The sequence below is a fragment of the Ambystoma mexicanum genome, chromosome 1q (assembly GCF_040938575.1).
Source record: "Ambystoma mexicanum isolate Mex_15411 chromosome 1q, UKY_AmexF1_1, whole genome shotgun sequence".
NCBI classification, from domain to species: Eukaryota; Metazoa; Chordata; class Amphibia; order Caudata; family Ambystomatidae; genus Ambystoma; species Ambystoma mexicanum.
Window position 1 is genome coordinate 455,921,168 of NC_090922.1, and position 27,745 is coordinate 455,948,912.

The following is a 27,745-nucleotide window of genomic DNA, read 5'->3' on the forward strand; positions in this document are numbered from 1 at the left end:
GTTATTTCCCCCATCATCTCTCTCCTTTAGCACCTCTGCTCATAACTTGGGTGTTATCTTTGACTCTACTCTTTCTTTTGTCTCTCACATCTCTACTATTGTGAAGTCTTGTCGATTTCAACTGTCTAAAATAGACACGGCTCGTCTCTACTTAACCTTTCATGCCACTAAACTCATCTCTACTCTTGTTGTCTCCCGCCTTGATTACTGTTCATCCCTCCTTATTGGTATTCCCTCTTACCGTCTTGCTCCTCTGCATTCTAGTTTCAATTCTGTAAATCATACTATGTGTTTGCTTCCTCCTTGCGCCTCTGTTTCCTCTAGCTTCTTTCACTTTCTTGGCTGACTCTTGATAATCGTATGCTCTTTCACTTTCCTACTATAGTGTACAAAAGCACACATGGGCCCTCATTACGAGTGTTGCGGTCCGGAAGCAAGGGTGGCAGTAAACTTACCGGCACCATTGTTTCTGAGCCGCCACACTACAAGTCTGCCTGCAAGGGCCGTTGCGCCCGGCAGGTCAGATCTTGCTGGGTGCAATGGCCCCTGCATGCAGAGTTGTCACAGAAGCACCAGCACCGTTAGCAAGGAATGAGGACTTACCAAATCCGATGCCTGACCTCACTTGCCGCCGGGACTTGTAATGTCCCGGTGGCACTGGGAAGTCAGGCACAGGAAACAGTGTTTCGAGGTCTGCAACAACCAAGCGGTGGCACTGGCGAGTTACCACCGACCTCGTAATGAGGCCCATGGTCTCTATCTTTCCTCTCTATTATCATTTCAAATTGCCTCCAGGACTCTTTGCGCAGCTAATCAGTTCACACTCTCCATCCCAAAGCCGCAGTGTGCACAATGTTGTTTACTTTCTTCCTCCTTCTTGGGCCCTAAACTCTGGAACTCTCTTCCCCTTGACGTACGTTTGTCTCCATCATTTCATCTTTTCCATTCTTGTTTTAATCGTTATCTGCGTAGCTCTAACCTGTAGTGCTTGATCTTGCTTTCTCTCAATTTGTTTTCTTTTTGTATTACATGATTTTGTACCGCATTTGTCTGTGCTGCACTTTGGTCAAAGCGCTTTTTAAATTTAATAAAATACAAATATCAAAATTAGAGGTCATATGCATTCAAAGAAGATTTTGTACGACTTCATTTCTGCTTAAAGGAGCTAGCAAGAAAGTTAAGAATTCTAAAAACAACATACAGTGTCGGGTCAGAATTCTGGCCGGGCTCACTGAGCCCTTCATCCTCCTAATACTGATGAACTGAATAGCTTTAAATGGGGTTGAGTAGTTGCATGTCACAATAGCTTCCAGTAGTTCAAATCAGTGTTCGAGTCAGGTCGAGGCTAGGCTCTGTTGGGTCTATGTGGTGCTCAAAGAAGCAGCAAGTTGAAGACGAAGTTTGAGTAGAGACAGTGAACAGCCCTACTGGTGGGAAGAAGTGTTGAGCCAGTTCAAAGATGCAGGTGAGCAGTTAAAAGTTGTAAAGGGTCAAAATCAGCACAGCAGGTTCTGTGTTGGCTCGAAGGGCATCAAACGTGGTTTAAATGTGGTTTGAAGCTGCGTAAACAGGATTCCTGTTGATCTTGGGCTTTCTGGTTGGCGGGAGTCCCAACCCAGTGGCTCCAGGGCAGATAAATCCATTTGTTCTGCACTTCTTCTCTAGGGAGCTTGGCTGGCACCCATGGGGGAATTTGTCACTGCCAGTAAGGAGCCTGGTTTCAGTGTAACTGGCAGAGGGGCAGACCTTGGTCCAAACAACAGTCACGCCCACTGACCCCTCTGCATGGCTCTCCTCTGCCTTGGATGCCTTCAATTTTCACCCCACTGTTGGAGGACTTTGGAATGTACTGCACTCCCTATCGAGGTCGAGTAAATTCTTCTTGTCTTCTTGAAAATCCACAGCAAATTATTACTGGGGATTGGACAAATGCAAGCCCGCTGTAAGGGGTCCAATCCATGTTGCTTTCACAAGTGGCTCTTGTCTTATTACATCTTGCCCAAAATGCCATGTTCTGCAAAAAACAGAGTGGGCAGGAATGGAAGGAGCCCCAACAGAAGATCAAGATGGTGGAACCCTTTCTCATGTCCATCTTTCACTCTCTGGCTACTTGTTACCGTTCCTCCTGGGGAATAAAAGTAAGGCAGCATGCCTCCTATTGTCTCACTTGCTGAAGTGGAGACAGCCAAGATGCTGTGAATATGCATTGCTCACACAGAGCTGGTCTGGTCTCACAGGGTTGACACTTGTATGCTATCAAATTTGTGCAGCTTTAATAACTGTGTGCTCTTACCAGTCTCCATATAATAATCATGTTTGGCTTATATTTAGAGATTACCCTCCCACCAGGCCGATAAGGCAACAATTAGGATATTTGAATCAGGAGTGCAGAAGTTAAAATTGCATCTCTGGTTGCAGTGACTTATGATGCTATCTGTCAAGAATACATATGTGACCTTTGAACCTGTCTTGTGCCACTGAAGAGCAAGTTCTGGAGTTGTCAGGAGATTGAGGCTGATGTATTCACTATGCTTTTGGCAAGGAGATTTTTTATGAAAGAGGGGTCCGTCTAGAAGACCTCCCATTCAGAATCAAGATTATCAGCATCATTCTATTAGTTCAGAAAAACAAAGAAAGTCAGGATGTTCACACCCTCGCCAGATTGCACCCCGACCAGACAGGTTTAGTGAGAGTTTGTGTATTCCATTATAGATTTCTGAAGTATGGCCATTCACTGTTGAGATATTGGTGTTGGTGTGGTGCTTGGTTACTTGAAAAGACAGGTTTGTAGCTGTTTACTGAAAGGTCAGTGGCCTTCTTCTGTTTGGAGTTGTTTAGTAGGGAGAGCATTCCACATGACAATCCTCCGTGCCAATTCGGGTTAAGCCTGGCACCAAAACTAGTGAGTATGACAAATCGAGGGATTCAGTCACTTCCCCCAAAGGGAGAGCGCCTTCCTGTGAGGCCAGGGAGATGAGCCTGCTACACAACATTCCCCTACGGGTGGCGGCAAGCAGGACCTCACAGGGAGATACTCTCCCATTGGGGATAAGTACTCCCTTTCGCAGAAGGAACTCCCTTCTTACTATACCCAAAACAACAGTACAACTTTATTAACTGAAAGACAACTAAACTCCTCTGACAATTATTGTTATGTAACACCTGAAGAACAATATCAACATGGTACTGTCAAGAGTAAGAGCATAAGAGTAATGAAGAGTGCTTGTCTGTCAAGCACTGACACGAAGAAGCCAACAGGAGGGTCTTAGGTGATAAAAATAGTTTTCACCAGACCGAAACAAAAAAAGATTGATTTATAAAGACTGAATACAATTGATAATTTGGTCTTTCGAAATCGATACTAAAACCCCTCTCACACACCTAAAACTCTAACTCCACTCATCCCCTCCAACCCCCCACCTGCACTTATCTTGCTCCGTCGACGCTGTACTCTTGGTCCGTGGCCATTTTGGGAATGACAGCTGCAGCATGAGATGCACATGAGTATGAGGGTGAGGGACGTTGTGGAAGCAAGGTAAGTGTTGGGGTGTGTGCATGTGTGTGTACACGTATGTGAGGGAGAGGTGTGTGAATGTATGTAGTGGGAATGGGAGTGAATGAGAGGGTCGGGGGTTAAAAAAAGTATTTTTTTAAAAGTCATAAATGGTGTGAGTATGAGCGTGATGGGAAAGTGTGGTGCAGGACAGGAGGGGAGCGTTAAACAGGGGTTCAGGGGGTGAAACCCCCTGAATACATTAAAAACCAAGGGTAGGTGCCCAATGTGATACTGCAGCATTTTGAAAATGACACCAAAAACTACCAAAATAAATCGGTCTTTTTGGTGTTCGAGTTTCACATAGAACCAACAGGAGGCATGGTGAATATGGCCCCAACACAAAGGAAGGACTTTCTTTAGAAGGCGGGGAAGCCCCAACAGTGTGTCATAAAAAGAGAAGGGTGAAGAGAACAAGGGAGTGAGGCCTGGGAGTTTCAAACCGGCTGGATGGAGGGGGCTGGAAACCGAGGGAGACGCTGCCTTACATGTCAAAAAGCAGCTACGGAGAAGGAGGGGCAGGAGTGCTGAGGAAATCCATATTAGTCCATGGAGGGACGCTAGAGTAGGACCGGGCATACACTAATAACAGACCTGAGGAGGTCTGTTTATGGGAGGGTACCCCGACCAACCGACCAAAGGAGGAAGGTGGTGACGTGGAAGAGGAAAAACCCTTTTGTCGTTGAAACCACCAAAGAAGAGCAAAGCATTTCGGATGAGGGACACAGGAGAAACCAGAGAATCATCCTGACCAACAAAAGAGGAGAGAAAGAGTACACGGAGCCAGTGATGTAGAACCTCTTCAGTGCAGGTACAGGGGCAAGCGGGAGACCTGGGGAGCGAGGCATAAAGAGTGAAGATCACTCGGGGACCCTGCATCCTTGTATCAGTGATTGGCAAAAGTATATAAAGAGTGAAGTTGATTCAGGGACCTGGCATCCTCGTACCAGTGATTGGCAAAAGTGTATGAAGAGTGAAGATCATCCCGGGAGCCGACATACTCACCCCAGTGATTGGCAAAAGTATATGAACTACTTAGGAGTACATGATATATGCTCCTTTGAGTGGCAAGACTGTGAGAGGACAGAGACTTTGTCTACACATCTCGAGAAGAAGAGAAGTATTTTGGAGGAATAGGGGGAAGAAATGCACAAGGCCCTGGGAAGACCTAATGAAAGAACTGAAGGAACTATTACAAGGAATAGCAGGAGACTACTTGAAGATATCATATTGAAGAGACTTGCGCCGAGAAGCATCACCCAGGATAAGGGAGTCATTCTCCTTGTCTTTTTTATGCATCAATAGTGGTAGGGTCAGCTTAGGCTACTTTCTGATGGAGGACGGATAATTAAGTTTGGACTTCCCATCTGATGACGAGCACCCTAGTTTAGTGTTGTTAGGTAGGGCACCCCATAGACTACGGTTAGTGAGGAGTTTTCTTTATTAATTAAATAAAAGCAAGTTGTCACGCGATAGTCAGTCTCCTCCTTCTGACCTACCACATGAGTCATAGGTAAATAGTAGTGTTCTTGATGGTGTATAGTGTGAGAATGTCCTTGTGTTGGAGTCAGCCACTGTCGGTGATGCTGAGCATTTTGAAGTGCCTTTTTTCTTTTTTTTTACTGGATGCCAGTGGAGGCTGCATAATGTTGGGATGTTGTGCTCAAACCTTTTCAGCCTTGGGCATAATCTGGCTGCCGCAGTTGGCACTCTTTGTAATTTATTGAGAAGGTACTTCTTGTGGAGTCCCAGGTAAAATCTGATTATTTGTTGTGCTAGTGCAACCACTGCCACAGTCCTGTGCATGAACCTCAGATGGGGTTAGATGAAGCGCATGGTCTGGAGCAGGGGTGGACTTGCCTAGAGGGAACTCTGGTGATTTTCTGGTGGGCTTCTGCACCATGGGCCTCTTTCGTGTGGTTTTCTGATCCTTTCCCCTCTCTCCCATGCACCCCACCCTATCATTCAATCTATCCTCACCCCCCACATCCCTTTAAGGTAAAGCATTTGTTATGAAGCTTCCAGTTCGACATTTTTTTTGTGAACAAATGTTGTGTGTCCGTGTTAAGTTTAACTGCGTTTCGATCTTTGTAAAGGGGGGAAATGGGCTTCAGAATTCATGTATCGGGCCACTTAGAGAGTTTGGGCTTGCTTGCATGGTGTAATATGGGGCCACTTTGAAAAATAAATTCCAGGGACACTTTTGGTTTCCAGTCCCTCCCTGGCCTGGAGTTAAAAGAAGCATCTCCTTGTGCTTGCATTGACATCTAGCTGCAGGGGGAGGTCTATATCCATTGTGATTCGCTGGTTTCCTAAAGCTGATGATGGCAGCAGCCAGAGGCCTGTTACATGGCCATGGCACTGTAGTGGTATAAGGTGGTATTGTGGCAGAAAAAGGACACTAGCCCTTCAAGGCGAAAGCGAAAGGGAAACAGGAACGGGGGCGGGGTGAGGGGAGGAGGGAAAGCAGGAAAGGAGAGGTTGGCAGTTAATATTGAATAAACAGGCAGTTAAGACGCGCCCCAGTGTCGGCGTCTCATTTCAGGTAGCGGCTAACCCGCAACAACTGGCGACAAACACGGAGGAACCCGCACAGCAGAGTCGCGGAGGGACTCAACGCTGCAGGAGAAGAATGGTGACGCCGGTGAGGAGGTCCGGCGGCCCCCACCAGAAGAGAGCTGGTCGAGAGGGTACGTGCGCAGCAGCCGGAGTCGAGGAGGAACCCGGCGCATCAAGCACCCAACAGAAGTGTGGCGCAGGACAAGAAATACGGAGAGCATCAGGAGTCGCAGAGGGACTTGGCGCCAGTGGCGGGAAGACCCGTGGTGCAGGAGGACAACCGCGGCACACAACCGGAGTCAAAGAGAGACCCGGCGCAGCGGTATACAGCTCGAGTCAGAGAGGGACCCGGAGCCGTGACACGAAGGAGGCCTGCAGCGTGGGAGGGGCTAAGGAGAGGCGACCTAGCGAGACGGCCAGAGAGCAACAGAACCGTACGGAACAGGACACCAGACGCGTATGAACACGCAGAAAGGAATCCAGGCATGCGTCTCCCATTAAGATACAAGGAGACGCAGCCAGCGCCCGAGGAAAGTCCCGGACATGCGCACAAATGGAAAAGATATATAAAACGGTGCACAGAAGGCCGGAAAGCCCACAGCAAGCACTCAGGTACGGAGAGAAGAGAGCCCCAGAAAGGGGGCGGCATAACAGTGAAACTGTAACCATTGTCACAAGACACAAAGCAAGAATCAGTCATAGTCATAAGCCGCTAGAAAGCAAGGAAAGTCACAAAGCAAGCATCAGTCATAGTCATAAGCAGGGGCGTTGCTAGGGGGGGGCTAAGGGGGCTATAGCCCCTGATCTTTTGGTTGTAGCCCCGGATAGAATCTCAGGAGTTACAGCCAAAAGACTAGCTAGCCCCCAGTCCCAACAGTTCTGACATCAGCTTAGCCCCGGGTCTTTTCCAGACCTAGCAACTCCCCTGGTCATAAGCCACAAGAAAGTGAGGAAAGACACCAAGCAAGCATCAGTCATAGTCATAAGCCACTAGAAAGTGAGGAAAGGCACAAAGCAAGCATCATTCATAATCATAAACCACTAGAAAGCGAGGAAAGAAGCAAAGCAAGCATCAGTCATAATCATAAGCCACTAGAAAGCGAGGACACAAAGGCAAGCAGTGGTGAGAGTCACAAGCCACTCGGAAACAAGGACACAAAACAAACATCAATCGTTATTACAACCACTTGAACACGAGGGAACAAGGCCACGTGCCAATCCTTGCAACAATCACGACCAAATCCAGTCGACATGTCACAGGAAACGCAGCAGTGGACACAACCTACTAACCCTGTATCGTTCCTTCGCCGCCCGAACCCATTTGCACTAGAACCACAGGACAATTAAGGCCAGAGATGGCAAGAATGGATGGACGAGTTTGAAGAATTCATGAGGGCAGTAGGAAACCAGGACGCACCCAACAAACTAGACATCTTCACAAACTTGGTCGGAAAAGACATTAAGAGCGTCATCAAGACCATCCCGCAAGCGGAAAAGACGACGTACCCGAAACTCATTGAAGCCATCAACAGCTGTCTAGTAATAGTCCCGAACAGAGACTACGAACGCTATATATTCAATCAGTACACCCAGATGCCCCAAGAAACCATCGGACAGTTCATACTATGCCCCCAGAGGAAAATCACATATTGCGACTTCGCCAACTTTAATGACGACGAAGCCATCCGCCTGAGAGTTATCGAGGGATGCCTGTCCTCAATATTCCGCAAACACCTGCTGAAGAAACCACTACCCCTCAAGGAGATAGCTGAACTAGCCAGAGTATATGAAAGGGTAGATATCCAGGCCACACACATAGAGAATCCTAAGAAGACAGACTCCATTGCGGCCATCTCCAGCAGTCAACCAAGCCGTCAACCTGGCAACACGTACAGACAGGACCAGTGGAACCCCACAAGACGAACACAATCGGACCGACAGTGCTACCGCTACGGCTTTGAATTCCCACACAAAAGTCAGTGCCCCGCCATAGGCCAAATGTGCATGAGGTGTGGCCAATCACTTCCAAAGCGCCCCCACTGCCCGCCTATAGGCCATCTAACCAACAGACACCAACACAGCAATTTGAAGCACCGAGATCTTTCAACCCACGACCCTACCCCGAAAGGGAGTATACCAAGACTGCCACCACCTCCAGACCCGTGGCCAACACCGGATTCATCATGATTGTAGAGAGCCTTCCGATAGGGCAAGTGAACGAGACCTACGCCAACCAAGAACAAATTTACCTTCTTCAATCCTACCCAGAAGAAGAACATCAGATGGAGAGCATCACTGGAGACCCCTATGAGAACCCACCACCAGACGAACAACCAACAGAGCAAGACCAATACGCAGAATATAACCGATACAGCAGAGGTATGTCCGACTAATCTCTGAAGCCTCAGATGATAGCACAGCACCCCGGGTGATGGTTCACCTGGGAGGGATCGACACCCCATTCCTGGTAGATACTGGCGCCACTGTCAATGTCATGAGCCACCTGACATACGACCACCTAGCGGACTAGTTCCCATTACAACCATCACACGCCCACATATTCCAATGGGGTGCCACGCAACCACTAACCTCCAAAGGACAATTCGCGTGTGATCTCATCCACAGGGGCAAAAGAGCACGGACGATGATACACGTCATCCACAGCCCAGCAACGGGAAGATGTCTACTCAGCCACAAAACCGCTGTCGCCGTACATCTCACTGACATTCACTACGACGAATCAGAAGCAATTCTAGGGATCACGCCCAACTCCCAACTTATACAATCCATTGACCAGAAACCCCTAAACATCGAAATACTAAAGACCACCTATCCAACCCTATTTGAAGGAGTAGGCATGCTAAAAGACAATGGGCCTCATCACGACTTAGGTGTTACCGCCGGCTGTATTACAACTCGAGCATTAGACGCCAGAGGAGGATGACGAGATACGACGGCGAGAGGCTGGGAAAAGACAAAAGGCCAAAGAATGGGCTGACAGGAAACGGAAGGCGAAGGAACCCCTGTTCCCAGTAGGTGAAACCGTACTGGTCCGGCAAGCTCAGCGCCAGAAAACAGACTCGAGACACCGACCCGGACCCATGGTGGTGACGGAAGTGAAAGGACCCATGGTCACAGCAATAGGAGACCAAGGGGAAATAACCCGAAACGCATCATTCTTCAGACGAATGTTCCAAGAGGATCAGACCGAGGACATGCCCCTAGAGGAAGAAGACCCTGAGGACCCAGAGACTCCCCCAGACCCACCTGAGGAGCCGGTGCCAACAAGTCTTGACGACGAGAGGGACGACGCACCCGGACGGCTCCACAGGTCAACCAGAAAGCCCACCCGGCTCATCGAAGAGATGTAGGCCATGGACTGAATCTATAAGTAAGGGGGGGGTGTTGTGGCAGAAAAAGGACACTAGCCCTTTAAGGCGAAAGCGAAAGGGAATCAGGAACAGGGGCGAGGGGAGGAGGGAAAGCGAGAAAGGAGATGTTGGCAGTTAATGTTGAATAAAGAGGCAGTTAAGACGTGCCCCAGTGTCAGCGTCTCATTTCAGGTAGCGGCTAACCCGCAACAGGTGGCCACATATATGTTGATGGTGTGTTGATCTTGAGTCATTTTAAGGTTATCCAAGAGTGCATATGTGTGAGACAAGGGCTGAGCTCCACGGTACCCATCAATGTTTCGGCGAAACTTGTATGTTTGTAAAAGAGTTATGAATGATTTAAGCACTATGAAAACCGGAAAAGATACATTACTGGGGCATTGTTGGAAGTTGGAAAGTATGTACATTTGTTTATCATTTTTGTGAGCCGGGAAAGTATTCTCAGTACTGACACCATGTTCAAGCTCGACAGATACGTGTCTTAATTTATCAATGTGGAAAGTGGGCAAATATTTGAATTACTGTGGTATTATGGAATTCTTTACAAATGTGCAATATGTTTCAGCATTGTGCCTAGAAAGTGTTACAGTTTTCCGCTGGATGGGGTCATTAATGACATGGAGAAAGAAATGATGTGCAGACGATCTGCTATATTGCACTGATGGGAAAGGAAAGTATACTGTAGAAATGATGTCGTGATAGGAACAATGTGCAGTCATGGGGATACTATATACTGAAGTGCAGCAATGTGTGCCATCGGTGGGTGGCTCCTGGCACTGTTTGGGCACCACTTCCCAAAAACCCCTAAACACTTGCTAAATCAGTTTAAATCAGAGGTCGAAGTGGGCAGGAGCGGTGCTCCCCTACTTTAAAAATTAAAGGTGTTACTGTTCCTATAGTTGTATTTTAAAAGTAAACCATTCCAGAACGAGTTCTTCTTAAAATAAAAGTGTAGGAAGAAGTTTAAACGTGCACTTTATTGCGCTGCACTAAACATTCCCATAAATAGCAGGTGTGTTTGGGGGCTTGGGTTGCGCGTGGGAGGGGTGTGGTGATGGGGTTTGTGGGAAGGGGGGGCCGGCCAGCAGGGAACATAGTTCCACTTCTTCTTTTCGCTCACTTCAACCACTGGTTTAAATGCCATCCATTTATGGCCATATATATGTGTCCAGTGTACTCGGAAACTTTTAATTGACCTCGTAGAAACTGATCAAGTTGAGAGCGTACACCAACTTCCCATAACCTTTTTCATAAATCCTTTCCTCGATCTATTTGATGGATTTTTGACAGCGAGGACACTCAGCCGCAAGAAAAGATGGACGTTGTGATTGGAGGGTCTTAAAGTCAAGACAAAGGGCCTAATTTAGAAAAGCACTTTTGAATGGGAAAACCCCATTAAAAAAAGGCTCGTACATTTTGTATGATTTTCGACAGTCAAACATTGCAAAGGTCTTATAGCTGGAGACGTACGATTAGAAGTCGGAAAACCACATATGGCCCCGGCTGCTGTTTTTTGCGACTCCTGGTGGCGAAGGATGGCATAGTTCGGAAGACCAAGAGTGAAAGAGTTTCAATAGATAATGCGACTTTATCTGAAACTATTTATAGCAACACTCCAAGATTTCTGGCAACTAGTGCGAGGGATGGGGTCAGACCCTAGGCATGAAGGTTAGAAGGTCTGGGCCGTGCATCAGGGCGCACAACATACATGCATGTGTTTTGAACTTTTGTAAAGCGCCAGGTTGCAGTCCGATTCAAAGCGCTCGGAAAGATGCAATGCATGCACAGTGTCCCAGTGCCTAAGCACATTCAAGGTTGCTGTGGAAATGTGCGTCATAATCATGGCATATGTTGCAGGAACTTTGTTGAAGTAAGAAGTAACAATTGTGAACAGGGGCAACAAGAACGGCTAGCCTGAGGCAATAATCAGACATCAGGTCATCCAGATGGGCACCAACAGATCCCAAAATCACCTTGTCGTTTGTGGCGTGCGCCAACGTTCAATTCTCTCACTTATCATCTTCAACCTCAGAGCAAATAGATTATGTTATGTTATATGGCATCAGTATAGCGCCTAGTGCCATTGGTATGTCCTCGAAGCACTGTAAGTGAACACCCTTGGAGGACCGAAGTTCGAGGTATGAGAAATAGGTAACAGGATTTTGTGATGCGTGTGTGCATTTTAGCTAATGCAAAGGTAAGTAGGGGTGGCTAAGTCCCTGCTAGAGACCCATGGAGTACTGGATTGTGGATGCGTTGTGTGAGGGGCTGTCGGGAGAGTATGCCAGTCAGGGGACTGATTATGTGCCAAGCTAGACCGAATGTTTTCATGGGACTTAGCTGCATTGTAGTGGCAGAGGTGGCGTGCGCTATAGGTTTGAGTAGTGGATGATTGCAGATGTATTCAGGTGTGGGGCAGTGCCTCCGGAGAGATACGGCCATCTTCAATGAGTTGGAGTGCTATATGTCCCAATGACTAATGGTTGATTTATAGTATAAAAAAAATGCATTGTCAGTGCTAGACCCCGATCGACTGCTAGAGCGGGAGTCCTGCATTTCAAGATAAATTATTGTACATAAACCCTGTTTCAAAAAAGTCGCAACTCATTTCTGACATGTCATGATTGTCGATTGTTCTTGCGCTTTGCTGTCATCTAGTGTTCACAGTTGGTCGTTACAGCACAATACTGGCTAAACAGCATTTATCCTGGAAACAATGAACGAGTGTTATCTGGAGCACAGCCTGTGTTAGCCAGGGTGCTAGCAAGAGCAGTGGTCGGAATGGGTGGGAACGGTTGGGAGCGGCGCTCCTCTACTTTTTTTAATTAAGTTGTACTGTTCCTTTACTTTCATTTTAGAAAGAAACCTTTCCGTAATGGTTTCGTTTTAAAATAAAAGCGTGCACTTCAGTGCAGTGCACTGAACGTTCGCTGAAACAGCAGACGGGTTTGTTTTGGGGGTTTGGATTGTGCGTGGGAGTGGGTGTGGTGATTGGGTTGGTGGGAAGCAGGGGCAGACCAGCAGGGAACATAGTTCCACTACTTCTTTTCATGCGCCTCGACCACTGAGCAAGAGCATACATTCGAGGAAGTAACAATTCTAAGACACTGTGGCACAACATCAGCACATAGTGTAGATAATTGCAGAATCCGGCCATGTTACCTGATCCTATAATACATACAAAAATAGGGTTGCTTTTAAGAAGGGTCATTATTGAAAATAGCTACCCAGTGTTTAGTAATTCGATGGATGCTTTCAGGTAGGAATGATTAACTGATGTAATCTATGTTTCAAGGCCTGTGAAAAAAACATTGGAGCAGATCATTCTAACAACTACCTTTAACCACTGCACAATAACTTGAAGCTAAATGCGGTGGCATAGTGTTCTGTGGGCATGTTCTCAGTGCTTAGTATTCTGAGGAGCATTGTTCAAAACCCCAGTGTGTCTATGTTCTTTGTTCACAATGTATAGTAATATTTTGGGGATGCATTTATGCTGAGCGCCCAGTATCTCCAGCAGCAGCATGTTTCCGGGTACAGCGCGCCACAGTAGTTACAGAGGGGACTCACTCCACTGTAGGTCAACGTTTCAAATGGAAACAAGATACTGTTATTTCAAAATCATTTCCCAGGCTTCTAACTGTCCTAAAATGTTTCTTATGGGAATATAAAGGTTTGGAAATTAAGAACAGAATGAATCTGTGAGTCGTATCAGGCCTGCCTGTGAAACAGATACTTAGAAGGCGTGAGCAGAGGTGAACTTAAGGAGTGTTGAAGACAGAACAAAAGGCAGGTCCCCATGCTGGGCCCTCCTGGTGGGCCCCTAGAACCTCTTTCTCCACTGACTCTGGGCCCCTACTACCCAGGTAATCTAAGGTATAAAGTTGCACGGTCAGATAAAAACACTGTGAAAAGGAAGGCCCCAGTAACTGAGCCCAGCTGAACTTCATCATTCGTCGCCTGTCACCTGACCTGATCTGTGGATGGGAGGTGTCATACTGCCTCTATAACCATGTCGAAGTATCGACTACTTGCAGGGACGGGCTGGGGCATAATATAGGTCTGGTCACCAATGAAAAAGGGGCCCACCGCTGCAAATGGCAATTCATTCCTTGTTTGAGAGACTGCTTGAGTAGTACCCAATTTGGAGGGGGTTGTAATGTGTTGCAAATTCTGCTATTTAAGGAAATGCGCTCAGTAGCACCGTTCAAAACTACTAGCCTTGTCGTGATGTAACTAATCAAAGTGGCCCACTTGGGCAAAAAACCAGCCCATTTTGATAAATAAAAAAATAAAAATGGCCGCATTAGCATGTTGGGCATGCAATTCCGGCATTACCAAATTGCCCCGTTGGCCAGTCCGAGCTTATCTACTTGAAGGCGTTTTTCAAATGATAAGAGTTGTTCTTGGTATATTAGTGGAAGTCACTAGAGGACCAGACAAAGGAATATGTGACCGCAAAAGTGCTTCATGAATCGGGTCCATCCTTTACTAATGACGCAGTGCCTGCTGGGCTCCTGACATTAGTGGTCCCATTTCTACCAGCGGACTGGAGGCTCACGTCCCACTTCCAAACATGATGTGATCCTGTGGAGACCCATTTACATCACTGCATCTGGGTCACTAAGCAGTGTTTCAGTTCAGCGTGGGTGTGGCGCTGCCCAATGACGGGGCGCACACGTGACGTTGCACGCTGCCGCGTGCAGCATAAATAAACGGGGCGTTTCCCAGCCGTGAGAGAGCGACCGGGACGCCTGAACCGAGAGGACGCGTGAGCGTAAGTCCTTGGGGTCCAGGGCTTGCGGGCAGCACTGGGGGGGCGCCAGTAACCCCCAACAGTGGCGACGAGTGGGGGAGACGATGCCTGGGCCCGGCAGTGAACATTTCTGCAATTTTTTAACCGAAACGAGGTCGGATTAAGACTTTGTTTCAAAGACGCAGGCAGTGCGTCATCCACGCGGCTGGCGGCCATTTTGTCTATCAGGCCGTGGAACTTCACGGAGATCCGGTTCGAGCTCTGAAGTGCATCCAGACCTAATTTTTGGAATTCCTGTCAGCAGGCAGCTGTACCTGCATACACATGTGCCCAATTTGTGATTTTTTCATTTTCTTGGGTCTCCTACGTCGAGTGCAAGCAAGGAGGAGGGCTAAAATGGCTGGGCCTGCATAGCCCATTACTCTTTCTTGTCTCAATTTTTGGAACAGTGGAGGGCTGGAGCCTTCTTCATCCTCTTCATCATCACAGAGGTGTGCTGCAGTGACTTTACTGTTTTTCATCAGGCTGGAGCATTCTTCATCCTCTTCATCATCACAGAGGTGTGTTGCAGTGATCTTCTTCAGTGTGACTGCTGGTGGCCCTACTGTTTTTCATCCTCTTCATCATCACAGAGGTGTGTTGCAGTGACTGTTCTCCTGCCTGGAGGTGGTTCTGAGTTTGAGTTGCGGCCCCCATTTTCCACACTGGGGGTGCCTGTGTGCTCGAGCTCATGAGTGATACTGAGGATCAAGAGGGTGCACAACCATCAGCAGTGAGGCAGCCTCCACGTGCTCAAGTGGTGCTTCCAGCCCCATTGCCTCCAGTGCAGCCGGTGCAGCAGCCTCTGGCTGTGCAAGCAGGTCCTCCAGGTCCTTTGCATCCCGCGCAACCAGCGGTAGTAGCGGCTGTCCAGCCAATTCATCCTGCGATGGCCCAGGCACGTGCACACACGGCCCTGCAGCCCATCCCGGAGTTTGATGTCTCGGGCCCACCTTCCAGATTAGGGCCCAGATGGAAGAGGTGGGTCGACCGCCTGGACATGTACTTTCAGGCCGCCCAAGTGGCTGATGATGACTCCAGGCTGGCAACCATGTTATACTTGGCAGAACCCTCAGTTCAGGAAATTTTTGAATCACTTCCGCCGGGGGATGGATCCTACGGTCAGGCGAAGGCCGCCCTTCAAGCTCATTTTCTGACTCTGGCCCGCATTTTCGCGTTTGATGGTCTGGACCCTATCCCATTGGACAGTGCTTTTATGGCAAAGGTGGAGCACGATGGATCCCAAATCACTGCACGATTCTATGTGACACCAGTGAGCACCAATACCTTGCTGAGATGCGCAGCGGCGGAGGCCCTTGGCATCGTCAGTTTCGCATACTCCGTCTATCTTGAAGACATCAACGATTTGCTTGAGAAGTATGCCGCACTATTTAAAGGGATTGGACAGATGGCTGGTGACCCAGTGAGGTTACACATTGACGAATCCGTGCAGCCGATCGCCCTGAAGCATCGCATGGTACCTTTTCACCTTCGTGAGCATGTCGACAAGGAGCTGGACAACTTGGTCGATCTCGACATCATAGAGAAGGTCGAAGGTCCGACTCCCGGGGTGTCCCCAATTGTGGTGGCAGAAAAGCCTAAACAACCGGATGCTGTCCAAATCTGTGTGGACATGAGGTTGCCGAACAAAGCAATTAAGAGAAAGAGACACCTCACCCCGACGACCTGGACCTCCGAGCGGGCTACCACCAGGTTGTCCTCCACCCCGAGTCAAGGTATATCACCACCTTTACTACTCACGAGGTCTGTACCGCTATAAGAGACTGAGTTTCGGTGTGTCCTCGGCAGCGGAGGTGTTCCAAAACATCATCCGGGGCACCCTAGTGGATCCGGAGGGTGTCCTGAATATCAGTGATGATATCCTGGTGTTTGCCAGAACGGAGGTAGACCACCTGAGACGCCTGGCAAAGACGTTTGAGAGGCTGCAGTCCCTGGGCCTCACCCTCCACAAGGAGAAATGTGAATTTCTGTGACCATCAATAGAGTTCTTTGGCTTCCTGTTTAAAGAAGGGGGGGGTGTCACCTGATCCTAAGAAGGTCCAGGACATTAGAAGGGCGCAGCCTCCTGAATCTGTGTCGGATTTGCGGAGTTTTCTGGGTATGGTCACATACTGTGGACGATTCATCCAGAATCTTGCCTCCAGGTCGAAGCCGCTCAGAGCACTGACAAGAAAAGATACCACCTGGAACTGGGGCCCGCTTGAACAAGCGGCCTTTGATGATATCAGGGGCGCCCTGGCAGCAGAGGACACCATGGCTTTTTTTGATCCTGCGTTACAATCAGAGATCATTGTTGACGCCAGCCCGTTTGGCCTGGGTGCTGTGCTGACGCAGATCGACCATGCAGGGGGTGTCTGCCCGGTGGCCTACGCCAGCAAGGTGCTATCGGAGGCGGAGCAACGGTACTCGCAGATTGAGCGCAAGGCGCTGGCCGTACTCTGGGGCTGCCGGCACTTCCAGCTCTACGTTCTTGGACGTCTGGTGACGGTGGTGACGGACCACAAGCCGCTGCTTCCCATCCTGGTGGGGTCGTCATCCAAGACGCCAACAAGAATTGAGAGGTGGATGCTCGCCCTCCTGGAATATGGAGTCACCCTGGTGTATCGGCAGGGAGCGAACAACGTGGCAGACTATCTCTCCAGACACCCGGGGGCGCCAGGAGTGGAGGACTATGACACCTGTGCAGAGGAGGCCGAAGACCATGTCCGGGTGGTGGTGGAGGCGGCCACGCTGAATGCCATGCCCTTAGGGGAACTTGAGACAGCTGCAGCGGACGATGAGTGTTTCAAGATCTTAAGGCACTCAATGCAACAGGGATCCTGGAAGTCGGTGCTGGAGGCCCCGGCGGGGTGCACTCAGGAGGCCAGAACTGGACTTGAGCAGTTATGGAAGGTTCGGGAGGAACTATCCGGCCTTCTACTCCGAGGGGAGATCGAATTGTTGTGCCCCAGTCAAAGGTGGGGGACGTGATCGCCCTTGCACACCGTGGTCACCAGGGCGCTGCCAAGACCAAAGCACGCTTAAGGCTGAAAGTGTGGTTCCCGGAACTAGAGCGGAAGGTGGACGACTTTGTGGAGGCCTGTGTTTGGTGTCAGGTGGCGTCTCCCCTGCAGCGTGAACCTGTCATAGAGGCGATGCCTCGAGGGATGCGTCCGTGGGAAGTCATTCATGCGGATTTTGGCTCCACCATGATGGGCACCCACTTCCTTGTGCTGGTTGACGAATACTCAAGGTACCCCGAGGTGGAGTTCGTCGAGTCAGTGGCGTTTGAGCACGTTGTGGTGGCCGTGGAGAAGGTGTTTGCGGCACATGGTTTCCCACACACGGTGTGCTCGGATTACGGGGCGCCGTTCCAGAGTGAACGGTTCTCGGAACTGATGGAGAGCTATGGGGTGGTGCACAGGAAGACCATGCCTCTCTGGCCAAGGGCAAATGGTGAAGCTGAACGGTTGATGAGGGCTCTAAATAAGACCTTTCGGATTGCCCAGGGCCACGGGTAGTCCCTCCAGAGAGCCCTCTATCAGTTTCTGAGGGTGTACCGTACCACGCCGCATGCATCCACCGGAGTGGCCCCGGCAGAAGTGTTATTCAAACGGTGCCCTCGAGGGCTGTTACCGGAGGTGGGAGAGAAAGAACCAGGGGTGATCGACAACCAACAGGTCGAGACAGACCGGGGAACAAGGATTGAACAGGAGAACCTCCGGAGGGGGCTTTGCCCACAACGGCTGGAGCCGGGGGATGAGGTCCTCATTCGGAATAGACACCCCCATGGAAAGCTCTCCCTACCATATGAGCCGGAGCTGCTGGACGTCATTGCAGTCAAGGGATCCATGGTGACTGCATCTGATGGCCGGTCTGAGGTAACTCGCAACGTGAGCTTCTTTAAGAAGTTGCGGGATCCAAGAACTAATCCGCCCCCTGATCAGGACTTAGAGGTCGTCCCGGAGAAACACCATGTCTGCCTGAGTACCCGGCCTGGGGAATGCCTATGGACCGATCACCCGTGCCGGAGGTGAGTAGGAGGTACACCCAGAGGGCTAAAACGTGTTTTTAAATCAACTAATAATTGAGGCGAATCAGCCAGTGTGCCAATGCATTTCGGACGTGAAAGTCCGTCATCAGAGCATTTCTGGCAAACGGCTGCCTCAAGCACGTTGCTCCTCTTAATTCAGTGAAAAGGTACTGTTAGGGTTTGTCCTAGCCAGGGGTGTTGCTAGGTCTGGGAATTTGGAAAGATCCGGTGCTACGCTATGTTGGAACTATTAGGACTGGGTGCTAGCTAGCCTTTTGGTTGTAGCTCCAGAGATTCTATCTGGGGCTACAACCAAAAGACCAGGGGCTAGACCCCTATGAACCCCCCCAGCAACGCCTCTGGTCCTAGCAGTCCTTATTGCTGGCCAAGATTCAAAGTATAACTGTCATCTGCGTGAAATCAGTGCTGCACTGCTGTCCCATATAAGTAAACATGGTAGACACTGGACACTGTTGCTGCAGAGCGTCGAATGCGCGGAGCTCCTACTTTCTAAAAGAGCCTCACACACTCAGTTTAGCATCCTAATCTTACAAAACAACCAACTGAATCACAAAGTAAACCTGCTTTCCTTTTTTTTGTAACACTTCAAATATGGCATCACATGCAATAGCAAGCCACATGCCCTTGTCAAAACAACGGCAGCCTGCAAGTACTGTTATTGTTATTTGGCATGTATATAGCGCTCTATATGTCATTGGTATGATATCAAAGCGCTTGTAAGTTGAAGGCCCTTGGGGACCGCAGTCCAGGTCAGTTCAGAGAGTAGGGTAGAATACAGTGTAGGGTGCAGTAAATGTTTGTGCTGTCAGTGAGATTAGCGTGATGGGGGCAGCATCCTAACATTAGGTGTGGTGATAGTGAGAGATCAGTCGATTGTGTACAGTCAGGTGGTTGGTCTCTGAGACTGCATTCTGGCGGCATTGGGCCTGTGTAGGAAGTTTATGTGTGCGGGTAGGCCGATTTTTTGTGTGGGGTATAGCTGATATCTAGCAGGGTCATGTAGGATTGTTCGTATGTGTGCAGCTAGACCGAAATTGATCAAGGGGTACATCTGCATTCTATTGTTTGTTCGTGGAAAGTGGAAAGTGAGCATGGTGGTAGGAGATCACAGACTTTATTTTGATCACAGAGTTTATTTTATTGTGTGGCTTCAAAGTACAGTTGTAAAACTCAGAGGAGATTATTTTTGGGGCTCACGTTACTTTATTTTCTATAAGAAAGGACGTGGGCATTTGGTTGAATTGTATTGTTTAACTAGTTAAAGGTATTCAATGGAGCAGAACAGTTCAAACTTCGTCCTGATTCAGGGAAGCAAGCCAAACAAAACACCCCAACAAAATAACAATATTACCTTTAGTTGCAGGGACCTTGTCCTGGAACTTTGTGAATACTGTTTCAGTTTAGGCCCGCCCTGGCAAGAGCTCCTAGCTACACCACTGACCACAAGGCCATTTGAATGGTTAATGCTTGATAGGTGTTACATCATTGGGCTGTATTTGTTTTTTTTAATGGCTTAAGCGGAACACACACACGCGCGGTTCATAGCCCGTTTATACGCACTGGTTCGGTTAGGTTGATTTTTCTGATATGACGCCACTGGCCAGTGGGTCGTGCCCCTCTTTCATACATTTTTTTAGGACTTTCTTGTTTTTCTGCACTCTGACAGCACTTTGATACTAACAACCACTGTTATTACAGCACCTGGAAGAGGGAGGTGTCTGGCATGAAGCTCTATATAAGAAAGCATCCTTATTACAAGACCCTAGGGCTTTCAGGAAATACAAAACCACACCATTCATTCAATCAATGTTCTCTTGGAAAGAGCACACGGTTGATATTGCACTTACTTTGAACCGTAATCTCAGTCATAGGCATCTTGTAGCTGTACCGAAAGACGTCTTCAATTCGGAAGAAATAGGTCCCTTGGTCCTGCATCTTGGCGCTGCTGATACCCAGAGAGCAGTCATTCTTGCTGAGATCACCCATGAAGTGGAAGCGGCCTGCGGTTTCTTGGGAGACCGCCTGCGCATTGGGGTCGTTAATTGGCGTAACACGTCGAAATTGTTCCGCACCGAGGTCCCTGCACCAGTATCCATGCGCCATCTTAGACAGCGTTTGAGTGGGTGGGTAAGTGAAGGTACATGGTATGAAAACGCAGAGACCGGCTTGCACTTTTACGCTTCTGGATGCATTGACTCTGTAAGAGCCGATCTGGCAGACACAACCTGCATGAGATGAACAGATACATGTAAGTGGCACGTATGCACCTTGCACTGATGGGTACAGAGCAGTCTAGGGTATGCCATCTGCGAAGAGGAGGATTACAGCACACTCCCTGCTCCAGATGATCAGCAAAAATGGTTATTGACACTTTTCCATTGGCCGCATCATGATATTAATAAAGGAGTTTCAATGGTAGCAGGTAAAATATGTCAAACGTATAAAGCCTATGTCTGATCTAGTTATCATGATAATGTAACTGGCATGTACTGTCGAGAGATGGGTGTTTTACTTGCAGGTAGAGTGACATGGGTTACTTACTGATGTGTATGGGGTGGTACGCGACGTACTGGGGACTGGGTGTTGTATATACCAGGCAGAAATATTAATGTAGATTATAGCATGCTGTAACAGATTGATAGATCATCACTAAGTTCCCCAGGTGAGTGCCCATGCATGGCCGGCTGTACTGGATCGCCTTATTGGTGGAAGCCTTTGATCCACTTCCTGGAGCGCATCACAACTCTAATCTACGCAATCACCTACTTGCTCTGAGCTTTTTCTAAAATCGAGTACAGGATCCTGAAGTTTAACATTGTCCCTAAGAGGTATCTATATAGGTTAGTGTCGCTCGCTGTGACCTCATATCACTGTGCTTAAAATGCACTGTATTTTGTGCAAGGCTATGACGGTGGCCCTTTTGGAAGTAGGCGCACTGGAAGAACCAACACCAGAGATTTAGAGGAACAATCTAGAGGCCGTGTAGGAGACGCGCTCAGCCAGAGCACCACTGATGTACCAATACATGCCACAGGGCTGCCTCAAACAGCTAAAATAAATCAGTTGGTACAGCAGTTGAGCTTGGAATTGCCTTCTGTGAAGCTTAAAATGCAAACATTGTCACTATGTGCGGCTCTTCTCAGCCCGACATGTTATTTGCCTCCTTCTGGACCCGGTCCAGAGGAAATGCTGCGGCTTTCATCACTTAATTGTACATTGAACGGCCCATCAATGGATGGGTGGATGCTGATAATTCATTTTCTCAACTCCCGCCTCTTCGAGGTTCTAGCAAATCTTGAATTACCTGTCATCCATCTCTAAAAGGTATGCTCCTAAATGTTGGCTGAGCAGTGGGAGATGTGCTTCATATTCATGATATAATTACTTCCAACTCTTTTGGATATATCTGGTCTCACTGAGACACGCTTGTCAGATCCCACGCCCCCCAAAATCACTCAATCGTATTCACTGAGGTCATGTATGGCATAAAGTGAATCCCTACCATACATTATAAGGACATTGCAAGCCGCTGTGAGTGTTGGGACTTTGGTAAGGTCACATAACTCTGAACCGACTTGAAATATTCGTATAGTATACGTTAGATGGTATTTTATCTTTTATAATTCGGATGTTTTATTGGGTGTGGCTCCTTTTATGAGGGGCGAGTGGCAGTGGTGTTAGCAGTCAATAGCAGTGTCAGTATTTATTTAGTAAAATATTTTGAATAAGTCTTGGACAGGCTTTCAAGTACTAAAATCAGGAGCTAGTGATCCTCCTGTCACTAGCATAGGGAGTTATCTCTTTAAGGTTTTTATTCGAATATGTATTTATGCAATGCTTAAAAATTATTATTCTGTTTTTGTAGAACTATAAGTAATTTTACTCCTACACAATTTAATATCACTCAATCTTCCATCTCAGAAGAATGAAGGTGGAAGGGGCGGGGGACTGTCCCAGGCCTCATCTGCAATAACTATGAGGCGTGAAGGGACAGATCAAAGAGACACATATGGCCCTCAGTACAAGATTTCCCGTAGGCCGCTGGTAGTACCGGCGGCCTACCGGCAACCTTGGCTTACCTTTTCTGCTGCCTGATATCCAAGAAATACTGCGATATTACGTGCAGCGGCAGAACGGTAAGTTCCCATTCCCATGCAGTGCCATCAAATTCCACAGGAATGGGAACATTGAAGCACCGGCACTGTTAGTAATAGTGCTGGTGCTTCAGTGAATTATCTGCCGGTAGCGGCATGAACTACTGGTTGTTACCGGCACCTTATTTTCAGACCAGTTCACTCATAATGAGGGCCATATTGTGTCTGTGTGTAGTGGTGTGAGATGACATTACTACACACCTTTAATTACTAATTTCCGGGGTGTAGAGGGGAGATGTTTTTTTCAAAGCGAGTTCTGACGTCCTGTCTTCAAATCAAACAATCATGCGTTTGTTACACTGATGCTACAGTTCCAGCAGTATTGTAAAATTATGAATATTCATTAACTGTCCCACACCAGGCAAAAGTCTAACTTATAGCTTAATCTGTAGTAATAAAGAATTTGGCTTTACAGCCCTCTTAACTTGCAAACAAAACTTAAGGACCATTGCAGTAGATCTTTGCAACTCACAACACCCATCCCTTGTTTCCAGCATCTCTATTTAGGAAGCCATCGCTCAATCCTCAACTGCTCCCAATTAAGGATCAATGTCACAACTACCATACCTGTGGAAAATCCTGGAGTGGGTGGTGGAATCGAAAGTGAAAACCGACTGCCACTCCCTTTTGCACCAGTTTATGTCAAACATGGAAACAGATGCAGATGCAACCTTTTCAAAGCATCAGCCTACGCCTTATCGGGACAATTTAAAAAGGTACAATTTTAGAGGAGGACACACCTCTTTTACATCTGTGTAGGACACTGCCAAAATATACAGCCAAAATAAGGAAATATCATTTGGAATGGGTTTGAGGCATGTCCAATAACACACTCATGCTGTGGCCTAAAGAGGGACGGCTATCAAAAACAATATTGCGGCATATGACAACATTTTTGTATGCCACATAGAAGGGAAACAAATTACAGAAAAGGATGGCTGTTTTAGAGTTATGGAAAATGAATCTGAGGGAGAAAGAAGAGAAAGAAGAAAGAAGATCCGACCGGGAAGGAGTGGATGCTTAATCAGCATAAAGGGGAGGATGCAACGCCCCCGGATCCCCTTTCCCCTTTCCCCTTCGGAAAACAAGAGTATAGATACAGAAGAGAAGGGATTATATTTTCTTAATGAAATAAAAGCAGCAGCGGGGTACGTTAACCCAGAATAGGAGCCCCCTGCTTATAATAGTGAGGGCAATATGAAAGAGAGCAAAAAAAGAGAACACAAATATATTTTAACATGCAATGAAAGTAAACAGTGTTATGAAAGAAAGGATAGACAAGACAAACAGATAGAGATAGAGGAAGATACAGGGAAGCAGAAAGAAGTAAAGGACAAGACTAAGGGAATAGCATTAGTACAGAATGAATGGATGGGAGAACAAATACTACTTAATTAGACAATAAGGGCATTGATGGGGTTTGAGAAGAGAGGAATGAGAAGAGCGGGAAAAGAAAGAGAAAGATGAGGAAAAAGCATACAAAGAAGACAGGTATAAAGAATGCAAGCAAAGGGAAGAACGAAGAAAGTGCGAGGCAAGAGAAGAAATGAGAGGAGATAGAAGTACAAAGAATGAAAGAATGCAGGTTGCAAAGAAGGTGAAAGCAAGAGGAATTGGGGAGAATAAGGAAAAGAGAAGAATACATTAATAGAAGTTGGGGATTAAAACATGACGAAATAGAATATCTATGCCATAAAAGCATTGTGCCGATCGAGGCACAGGAATGATTTGAGGATGAGAGAGGATCACAACTGCCTAGTATGGAGCTACCAGGGATGCTGAAATTATCAGCATTGGATGATGAGCAAGAAACAGAAGATGTAGGGGAAAGGCTTAGGACTTTATATAAGCAAACAAGGGATAAGGAAGGATATAGAACTGAAGACACTATAGAAGGGTCCTTATCAATGGAAATAGGAGGAAGATCGGATGATGTCATAACAGACGATCACAGAATGCTGTCTTTAAGTAGATTAGATCTTGATGACGCAGAAAAGGATAACAGTCATACGAGTTGGGGCCTAATAATGTCAGAAGAAGAAAGAGAAGTAAACGAGTGAGCATGAAGGGAGGGCGCATGCAGATTTTCAAAAGAATCGAGCATAGACAAAGCCGTAAAATTGTCAGATGTAGGAGACAATGCAAAACAAAGTTCCCAAGGTATGGAAACTCCGATCCCCTGCACACTCTAAATTTGTAATGTAGTCTTTAAATATATATAATAAAGCAATTTGAAATGTATTTAAATCATGTCAGTATTCAATCAAATTTTCATCAAATAAATTAATTTTAAAAATTGTCTTTTTTTCACAGTAGTTACTTTAATGGGGAGTCCAACGCATTTTGAGTAACAGCACTCTTTATCAGGGGTGCTCTATTGTGACATATGCTGCAATTTAACAAAAAGAAAGGGAAAATATGGATATAACTTACTTGAAAATATTGTTCATAAAACACAAGTCTTCTAAGATTAAGGCAAAATCACCTTAAGCTTGATCAATTACCTTTAGGGTAAAAACCCTGGTATTGTGTATACAATATGGACAATTTCCATTCATTCTCCATCTGGTGTAGCCCAAAATCTGGAAGAAACCAAAATGGAGTCCATAAGGGTCTCAAGGTCAATAAAGTAAATCTAAAGGTCCCAATAAGGACCAGAACCTAAAAGTCAAGTCAAGGGAAAATACCTTGATGGTGTATGTATTACAAAAAGTCAGTCATTTCCAAAAAGGGTAGGGTTTTGCGACTCTGTCAAACATAGTTCTTCTATCCTGTAGTTTGAAGCTCTGTAGGGCAAACAGTAGACTCTACGTACCATGTACTGAACCGATATGAAATCAGAAGTTAAAGAATGGAACAGATAGTTACTGTTCGTTGTGTGTCTTACCCATCAACTCCTGTGCTGTTGCGGAAAGACCATTACTGGTTTCTCAGAATGTAGGTAACTCCACCCGATCCATAGATCAATACAATAGAATTCATGGGATGTAAAAGGTCTCTAATCTAGATAAAGAAGAACAAAAATGTTCTGTGTTGTTTCAATAATGTAGAGTAGCTATTGATGTTCCTTCTAACAATGTCTACATGAGTGCTCAAGGCCAGAAAGCTCTCACCTGAGTCTCCTCCTGTGATCAGGAAACAGAGAAATAATGTGCTGCTGAGGTTCCGGTTTGAGGTGTAACTGGTTTTGTTTTCAAATGCCCAACCTGCAAGTTATGAGTGGTCTTAGTTTGTATTTTTGTATTTGTATTTTTATTTTTTTATATAATGTGGGGCTAATGGTTATGTTTGTCAAAGTGCCATGCAATGTGACTAGCCAGTAGTTAGATAATGAAAAGAAGGATGGCTCTTAACAGTAAAAAAAAGCAACTAGTGCGTGTAATGCAGCCTCTGAGGTATTCGTGGTAAAAAAAATGCCCGCCATTGTAAATAAATAAAATGTGCATGAGACGTGGTGATGTCATCGTGCACGTTGCCGTGATTGGCCATTCATGTTGTCAGTCTCCTGAATGATAATACTGATGCTGTATGATGTTGCGGTCATCCCGCGAAAATGAAATGGGTAAAAGTCTGGTCATTTGTAGAAAAGAAAAAAGTTAAGATAATAATAGTAGTTGACACAATACCGTGGGATTGATCTAATGTGTCAGAAAAAATCGGAGTTCCTTCCTTTCACAAAGGAAGGGACAATATTGAATCCTCGTGTATAATAGGCTGCCTATCCCGCGTGCAGAATATTTCTTATTTTGATAAATACTAATTAGTTCACATTTCGTGGTATTAATGTATTATAGGCAACACATGTTTCAGGGAAAACTATAACCATAATAGATGTGGAAGTCGATGGTTTGAGGAAACAGATAAGGCAATATAGTAGTGTAATCCTAAGGTCCTAATAATATGCGGACTAATTAGCCCGCATGTAAAAGCTGTTATTGATTAAAATCAGCAATGTTCTTAATAATGGTTCCTAAGCGACCCTAAAGAAATTGAGCAAGCTTAAGATGTTACAGTTGTTTAGGAGATACAATTCATAGGATTGATGCATATTCAGTCTGGTTGCTATTAACGCTGTATCTCAAGACCATGCATGTCTCGACAGTCACTCAGTTTTCCTCTAAATATTATACAAGGCCAATGAATAATTATAATCTGATCAACAGTGTACACGATAATTGGCAATTGTGTCATAATATTCCCCAACTCAGCTCCCAAGTGTGTATTGATCTAATGTGAGCCATTTAGTTGCATTTGATAAATTTAGAGATAGGGTCCCAAATAGATTGCCTACCGTCTATCCATACCATCTACTTGGCGCATCCACCCGGTGTTTCACACCTCTCTGCTCAAGCCTTGCCCTGGCCCTACCCGCATTGTTTCCCCTCCTGTTCCCGTGTCTGTGGTCACCCCCGATGAGTATGAGGTTGGCAGCATTTTGGGTTCTCGCTTTTTCAGAGGGAGGTTGCAGTATCTGGTGGATTGGTTAGGTTACAGTCCTAAGGACCGCTCATGGGTTCCTGCCCGGGATGTCCATGCACCTCGTCTGGTGGCCCAGTCCATCGGGATTCGCCTTCCAGCCCACGGGGTCGTGGGCCTTTGGGGGGGCTCTGTTATGCCGTCTGCCCCACATGCCCCACAAGCGAGCTCCCACCGGTCTACTACCACTGTCCTCTCTGGTCCCTGTCCACATTCGCATTCTCATCAATCCAATCCACCTCCCATCCATAGATCCCCACTTACTCATGTAGGGTGGCAGCAACATGGCAAGCACAGGCAGCACACATGGAGACAGCCTATTGGACATGGGTGCCCGAACTTTTTGCATCTGTTCCGCTAGTGGCAAATACCCTGGCATCTCACAGCTGCTCGGCGTAGCCATCGGCCCGTCTTGCTGCAACGTCACATGACCCGGAAGGCCCGGCCGACTGTTGTTGCTGCGGATCACGTGGCACAGAAGCATATGGGACCGCGCGTCATGTGACGTGATCACCTGGCGGGTTCCTATTCCTTCAAATGCTGTGAGGGAACGCTTATTCAGTGCTTCACAGCTGAACTAATTTGGCACTGTTTGGCGTTCCTGTTCCTTCGATCACGGTACTGATTTATGGACTGTTTTCTCGGATTTTCTTCTTGTCAAGCCCTTGGTTTCGTTCTGACCTGCTAATTACCGGACTTCTGGACTGCTTCTGGCTTCCTTTTGGATTATCCCTCGGATTTGTCATGAACATCTGGTCTAGA

At 47.0% G+C, this 27,745-nt stretch overlaps 1 protein-coding gene across 2 annotated transcripts in view; it reads right to left on the reverse strand.

Moving 5' to 3' along the window:
• LOC138528609 (sialic acid-binding Ig-like lectin 13) overlaps positions 1-27,745 on the reverse strand; it is a 295,789-nt gene that overhangs the window by 117,158 nt on the left and 150,886 nt on the right. For both annotated transcript variants that reach the window (XM_069640414.1, XM_069640405.1), the window contains one exon: positions 20,201-20,578. In XM_069640414.1, coding sequence (XP_069496515.1) covers positions 20,201-20,578 — 378 coding nt within the window. The remainder of the gene's footprint in view (positions 1-20,200; positions 20,579-27,745) is intronic.